The 7,756-nt window shown below is 40.3% G+C and overlaps 1 protein-coding gene across 1 annotated transcript; it reads right to left on the bottom strand.

The window, feature by feature from the left end:
* Positions 1-3,032: 3,032 nt before the first annotated feature.
* On the bottom strand, positions 3,033-4,542 carry LOC139645922 (ADP-ribosylation factor-like protein 4C). Its single transcript, XM_071521795.1, has one exon. The coding sequence runs from the start codon at positions 4,402-4,404 to the stop codon at positions 3,826-3,828; it is 579 nt and encodes a 192-aa protein (XP_071377896.1). The 5' UTR covers positions 4,405-4,542; the 3' UTR covers positions 3,033-3,825.
* Positions 4,543-7,756: the final 3,214 nt, after the last annotated feature.

The following is a 7,756-nucleotide window of genomic DNA, read 5'->3' as shown; positions in this document are numbered from 1 at the left end:
GAAGGACTATGCCAGTGTTAAGTGGGAGGAGAAAAATGGATATTGGGTTTCTTGGCAGCACCTCTGACCCTCCTCCTCAATAACATAGACATTTGTTAAATTAAGCGTGAAATCCAGCACCTGACTAATGACCTTTGCACCTCGTACAGTCTTCCAAGAACTGAACTTCAGGTAAACCCTGTGGACACAGAGTAAACACAAACCTGGAACGGAAGCAAATGCTCACTGAATAATGATTAACATAAGCTGAGAACAAGCCAGCAATTCGGCTGATTTAAAGTAATAATCTATGGCATTTTCATGCAAATAAATGTTTGTTTTACTACTCTCTATCGCTAGCTGATATAACACAACAGTGATTCAAGCTATGACCAGCTCATGAAAGCTTTAGCATTTGCTGTTCAAACTTGATCAATCCAAGAAAAAAGACGTCACAGGACCGCCCACACGGTTTGATTGACAGGTGATCTGTGGGAAGTGCAGTGCAGAAACACCACAGCAATGAGCGCTGAGCACCAAAGATGGAGACAAAATAAAGAAAACACCACTGAAATGAGCGTTTAGCATCAAAGATGGAGACAAAAAAAAAAGACAGCAACAGAATCTTGAGGATTACCACTTTAAATACAGAAGAAATGCCGGTGCTAAAGGTGAAGGCAACCCCACTATCTCCTCTCTACTCTTGTATTATGCTCAAATGAATGCTCAATCGATGTCCACTTCCAGCACAGACGTAACATTGTCGACACCTGAAGGAAGAGATATCTGGATTCATGAGATCGCTGAGGTTGGATTGCTTTTGCTGTTGCTGTTGCCATAGCAATGGGTAGTCCTGAGAAGACAGGGCTGTTTCTGTTCTCCAGCGGCTGTACAATGGCTTTCCTTACACAAGGAGGCTTTTCCTGGGGAACCCCCACTCTCTCTCTCCCTCTCTGACTATTTTTCTGAACATACTGTTACTCAAAGAGGATCCAACTCCTGCCTCACCGCAAGCCAAGCCAAAGGAAGCCAAGGCACTTAAAAAAATACATTGTTTTTCTATAGAGAAGAGCACCTTGGCTTCCTTCTTCCAAGTATTTTTTTTACCCTTTGAGCACCTATTTTTATAAACAGACTATAAACAGATATTAATTTGGAGAAGCATACAGCAGGACACACTCTGGTATTGCCCCTCAACCAGCTAAGACTTGTTGAAATATTTTTTTTCTAAAACAGAAATATGCCATGCGGTGACTCAGCTATCATCACTGACGGGAAATTATAGATTATTGTGAAAGAAGTAAGTAGCCTACCATTGCCTCAAACAAAAGGCAAAAATCACATAACAGTAGCCAGGGTTGTAGCAAGTGATAATGTAAGTGATGGATAATGTAATAACTTGTCAAAATGTAATAAAATGTCAAAAAAGTGTAAAAGATTTTATAAAACCTGTTAATGTAATAATTGGCTAAGAGTTGTAACATATTTTTAACTGATGATGTAATAATAATACTGACTGCAATAATGTAATAACTCAGAAGACTAAGAAGAATATAACAATAATAAATGTCCCCTTTAGAGGGACATTTTAATCACATTTTAAAACAAGTTGACAAGTTATTACATTATCAGTTGCTACATGGATGCCTGCCTAAGTGTGCAAACTATTGAATAAAGGAGAAGCCTACTATTTTTTTTATTTATGGCCACAACCTATCTAGGTATCAATGAGGATTTTGATTAGACTTTTTTGTATTTTTGTGTGCATATTCCTCTGTGATTTGTGTTTGTTTATGAATTATGTGCAATTAGGTGCAATTTTTGTTATTGTTAATAGTACAAATTATTGTTATCTCCTATTATATTCTCTGCTTTGTACCTTTATCTTGTGCTTGTTGTACATAGGTTTACCATGCCCTTGTTTTCTGATTGGCTCACAACTGTCTCTACTGCCTTGTTAACAGGAAACTTATATAGATGACCGAAAAGTGATGAGCTGTCCTTTTACTCCCTCATGAAGGCATATTGCCCAAACACATTTGAGTTTTTAACAAATTCAATATGAATTAGCCGTACGATAAAGGCTTTTTAACTTCACTTGAAGATTTGCCTTTGTCCTTTACTTTTTAAAAAAATATATAGTATACCAATGAGTAACATACCAATTGTGGTCATATAACCTTACAAAAGACTGAGCAAAGTATGACACTTCTTACTGTAAATACCTGTAGAGTCAAATTATAATTTGTGATATTAGTTGGAGTGATTTCCTCACATGCCACGTGGCACAAGTGGAAAACCCAGTTATAAAACGCTCATTATTAACATATTAATCAGTATGCAAGGCTCACCTGGGAGGCTGCAGTCTACACTTCACCCAATGCAGCTGTAAATAATGAGGCTGCCATTAACAATTACATTATGATATCCAGTGACAATTACATTGCTTTTACAAAATAAGAGCTCAATCAATCACTCAATGAATGGATGAATCAATCAATAGGTCGGTAACGTATCTGCAGTCACTATTGCTGTGAGGTTATGAGGGGTTAAGGGCGAGCTCCACGCAAAAAAACAACACCGCATTGCAGATCCATAAATTTCACAAATGAGCTCCTGCTTGCTATAAATGTTCACTCCAGACACAGTAGGCTCAGACCAGAACACTGTGAGCTCCAGAGAACTCTGTGATGAAGCCATCCCACCGACGTCTCCACTCCTAAGAGCTTCAGACTGGCTTTGCAGGCATGTCAGACCATTAGGGAGATTTTCTTTGTGAATTGATTCTCATTAACCCTCTGCAAGGCCTTTGAACTCAGCGACCTTCAACCTCCACATTCTCTCTCCGGTCCGCACCTATGAGGTGCGAGTCTCTCAAGGGGAAGAGTAGCTAGATAAAGAAATCAATCAAGTCAGGTCAATAGTTCACAGGTCCTTATCCTGCCCATCAGTTTACATTATCCTCTTCCTGTAGGCAATACAATCTCCATCATGATCACCGCTCCTACCACCACCAACATGTAAATGAACAATGACCACCCATGTCATGGCTTTTAAATCTTTTAATATTCAAAAAATACTTCAATTTTGGCTTCTTAGTACATAAACCACCTGGATCCGCTCCGCTAAACAGTGTAGTACTCTACTATTTTGTTAGGAAATGAAAAGTGCAAAGTAGTGGACACGCTGCAGGCAATGTTATCCTCAGTCCACCACGAATAGTAAAGGCTACTTCAATGCTCCAAAAACCTTGTTGTGATCTGCATGACATCCATACCCAGAGACTCATACGACAGACAAGCCTTGGCATCAGTCTTTTTTTCCTCCAAAAGAGCAGGGGGCAGAAGTGAAAATGACCCAAAGCCACGTGCAAAATAAAACTTGTGTGTTTTCCACATTCTTTGAGGACCTGTGGATAGAACAGAACAAAAAAAACAAAAAAAAATGTCCAGAGAAGCTACAGCACAGGAGCGTCTTCAAAAGTAAAATGTCCAGCTAGGTTGAAAAATCCATGGTAAAGCAGCAAATAACGGGCCAGCCCGTTTCTCTTTCTCAATGCTGTAGTTCCTAAGAGTCCTAAAGTCATTTCAAGTTTCTTTTTTTTTTATTTGGTTAACCTTGGTATATATTCTGCACCAGTAGAGGCAGCCTCTTGCGTGCAAAACCATCATTCAGCAGGGGTTCACAGCATTGAACAAGTTTGACAATAACCCAAACGAAAGGATATACAAAAAAATCACTGCAAAGTAAACCTCTTTTTAGGGCAACATTGGCATACCCGAATAGCATTTAGTTACAGTAATTTTGCGTAATACACTGTCCACACACCCTGCAGGGGGGCGGCTGTTATCGCTTCTTCTTTTGCTTTAGAGATTTTCTCCTTTTAACTATCATCTCGTACAGTTTATCCATGCCCTCGTGCAGTCCCTCGCCTATTATGGCGCATGCGGGCTGGACATGGTACGTGGTGGATGGCGTGAGCTCGTGCAGAGCCAGCTGTTTCTCAATGTCCGCCACCGGCAGAGACTTGGGCAGGTCCTGCTTGTTGGCGATCACCAGCAGCGGCGTGCCCTGGTTCTCCGCGAATTTGGTGACTTTATGCAGTTCGGTCTTCGCCTCCTCGAGCCTGTCCACGTCCACCGAGTCCACGACGTAGATGATGCCGTCCGTGCAGCGGCTGTAGGACTTCCACAGGGGCCTCAGCTTCTCCTGGCCCCCCACGTCCCAGAAGTGACAACTTATTCCTTTTGCGGTGCCATTGCTCAGCTTGATCTTCTCAGTGTTGAAGCCGATGGTGGGCACGGTGTTGACGAATTCGTTGAATTTGAGTCTGTACAGGACGGTGGTTTTGCCAGCCGAGTCCAAACCCAGCATCACAATATGAAGGGACTGGAAGGCAGAGATGTTGGAGAAACTGTTGCCCATTTTTCCCCCAAATATAGCTGGTAGAGGGGAATCCACCCCCACCTTCGATCACGTCCCGTCTGAAAATACACCGATGCTCAGATCTCGGTCATCAATTCGTAGGGATGCAACTAGAAAATGCCTTTAGGTGAGAGTGTGAAGTGATGCGCAGGCCCTGGTGCACTCTGAATGAGTGATCACCTCTGCTGTGGCCCTCAGCAGCAGCGAGGGACACGGTGCGCCTCCGCAGGACGCAGCGCGCCGTTCATTAGCATTCTCCTCACACACTCGCATCCATTTGGCAGCGACAGAACATCCTACCCTCCTTGTCACACGGCTCGGACAGCTTAAGGACAGTGTCGGCGCCGCGAAGGATCACAAACCCGACCCTTTGCTGTCTTCTCCGGTGATTCAGTCCAGCCGTCTCTCTGCTTAAGTCCCCTCCGTGTCTCTCTCTCTCCCTCTCTCTCTCTCTCTCTCCTCCCAGCTCTCCAAATCCTCTCCCTGCAAAATTGAGCGCAAATGAAAATTCGCCTTAGAAATGATGATGATGATGGAGACACCGGTCCAGTGGGCCGAGCCGGGGATATAACGTGTAAAAATCCACCGATAATTCACCGGTTCGTGTCAGAGGTCCTTCCCCCAGCGATCGCTGCATAAGCACTGGCGTGAGGCTGAGAAAACACACCGCAAAACAGCAGCAGCCCAGCTACGCTCCACCCAGTCGGGCCATGTGCCAAACACCAAGCATTTAGGCTGTAGGAGCTGGCTTGGTAGGCTTGTTCTTATTCGTGGACAATATTACATCAACTTCATTTAATGAGATTTTTATTATTATAAAAACGATTTTTGATTGAGTGCAATACCAATGTGTTGTAGATAGCCTTATCTATAAAAATGAAAAGCTATTAAACCGAGAATTGCCTGTCTGCAGCCTAAAGTCACAAGTGGTTGATGCCTTCTAACAGAAGAAAAGTCCATAATTTAATATGAAATACTCATAGGTTTGGCTAGATATGATGAACTTCAGAGATAAACATGTATTTTGTGCAGTATTTTCATGATGTACATAGAGCCATGAGAGACTACCGTGGGCAACTACGCCACCTTCTGGCACAAATAGGCAAGAACAGAATTGCATTTGATTCAGGTTGGTTCTGAAAATTCATACTGCATTTTTAGTTGGTACTTGCCAGTATTTTCAAGTTTGCTTACAGTAAAAAAAAAAAAGTCGAAATAAGAAGCAATCGAAGTGTTGAATGTTTGTGTGTATTCCTGCACTCAGATGGCAGGTGTTGTAATGCCTTGGATTCTTCACTGGCAGTAAGGATAAACAGACTTTGTGATCAAGTGTGATTATAGGCTACTAGAAGAAAATGCTAATACAATTAAGTGTGATGAGGTCACTATAACTTGGACTCATCCAAATCTGCATTTATTTGCACTTTTTTTTATATTTATGTACATTACCTTTCCCGTATTATTTTATTTTATTACCTCTTTTTTTATTACCTTTCCTGTAGGCTACTTGACTTCCTTGGCATTGTTCCACCAATTGCTGCTGTGGCCCCTGAATTTCCCCAGGGGATCAGTAAAGTGCAATCTCATGTTATCTTATGTTATCTAATGTTATCTTATCTTACCTTATCTTATCTTATCTTATCTTATCTTATCTTATCCCTAAGTCACAGTTGAGTACCACAATCACAATATAAGTTTCTATATTCTACGTTGCTTTGGACAAAAGTGAAATTACATAAATTACATAAATGACATCATCTATAAGTATATTATAGGAATGTTATAGTGATACCATAGAAGATTAAAAATATATAGTGTGATAAGGTCACTATGAACTCACTATTGAGTACCACAAAAGTCCCTGTAGGCTATAATAAGTCAATAATATTTTGTTTTTAATATTTTGTTTAAGTCCCTGTAGGAATATTAGAATACAATAATTTGATTTGAGTAGGAAGATCTAGCCTATGGGACCTGTTTTCTCATATGTCTTAAATATGCCTCATAAATAAACTAAATATTACTATTACTATTGTTACTATTACCAGCTATTACTATTAGCAGTACTATTATACTATTACTATTAGCAGTTGACTGCTTATATGAATGGAAATGGACTCTTGACTCTTCAGTCTGGTTGCAAATTGTAGAAATCTTGGTGTCATCTTGGACAACAATCTCATTTTAGATAAGCATTTTTAAGACAGATTAGTTTATTTTTCTCCTTTATGAACCTTGAAACTGTTATTCATGCTTTTATCACAACTCTTGACTACTGTAACTCCCTTGTCAGATTACAGCGACCCCAGAGCGCTGCAGCCAGACTCCTCACAGGGACCAGGAGCAGAGAACACATCGCTCCCGTCTCGGCTTCCCGTTCAGTTTAGGATTGATTTTAAGATTTCACTGGTCACCTTTAAGGCGCGTGTTGGGATTGCACCGGGTTATATTGCTGAGCTCTTAACCCCATATGAGCCCGAGTGCAGCCTCAGATCGGCAAGTGGAGCTTTTTTGGTCTTTCCAAAATCCAGGCTGAAGACCAAGGGTGACTGGGATTTCTCCATCAGGGCCTCTAGAGTCTGGAATGACCTGCCTGAGGAGATCAGGCTAGCCAGCTCCTTGTCCTCCTTTAAATCTCTCTTAAAAACACACTTTTTTTGACTTGCTTTTACTTAACTCATTTTTCTGGGAATGCATTTGCAGTATGTATTTTACTTTTATTACTTTTCTTTTATTCCTGTTATGCACTTTGTAACTCTGTTTTGATAAGTGCTAAATAAATAAAGTTATGATGATGATGATGATAATGATTATTATTATTATTATTATTAATAATAAATATGCCTAATAATAAACCAATAATTGGTTATAGGCAACAGTAAAGTTGAAATCCAGTAGGACCCACATAACATTATGTGTGTTATGTGTGTTACTGATTTTATCACTCCATGCAACAGGCTAATCACCTGTGGCTCTCTTTGTGTTCCTATATTTGTCTTTCTGGGACTTTTCAGTTAAAAGTATAAAGTATAAAAACTATATTTGCTTCCATACAACATAAGAAATGTATTTGATCAAGATCTTGAGTGCATTACAGCACAGGCTGTAATATTAAACATTCCATTTTAGCATAACTTTGTGGGCAAAATTAGCTCAAGTGATCACATTACATTTGTATATATTTTAAAGGCGTTTTATATGTATTTAATATAGGCTATATGGCTCATATCTAATTTTAATCATCCTTTCGAAAAAAAATTATAACCTTACAAGTGTCTGGTCCAGAAACTGGAGGACTATTTTTACATGACAGTCCTCTCTCTCTCTCTCTCTCTCTCTCTCTCTCTCTCTC

This window comes from Centroberyx affinis, unplaced genomic scaffold (genome assembly GCF_046629955.1).
Source record: "Centroberyx affinis isolate AG114_WGS23_722 - 3 ecotype Tasmania unplaced genomic scaffold, CSIRO-AGI_Caff_v1 ptg000079l_1, whole genome shotgun sequence".
NCBI classification, from domain to species: domain Eukaryota; kingdom Metazoa; phylum Chordata; class Actinopteri; order Beryciformes; family Berycidae; genus Centroberyx; species Centroberyx affinis.
This window is presented reverse-complemented; position numbering and strand designations above follow the sequence as displayed.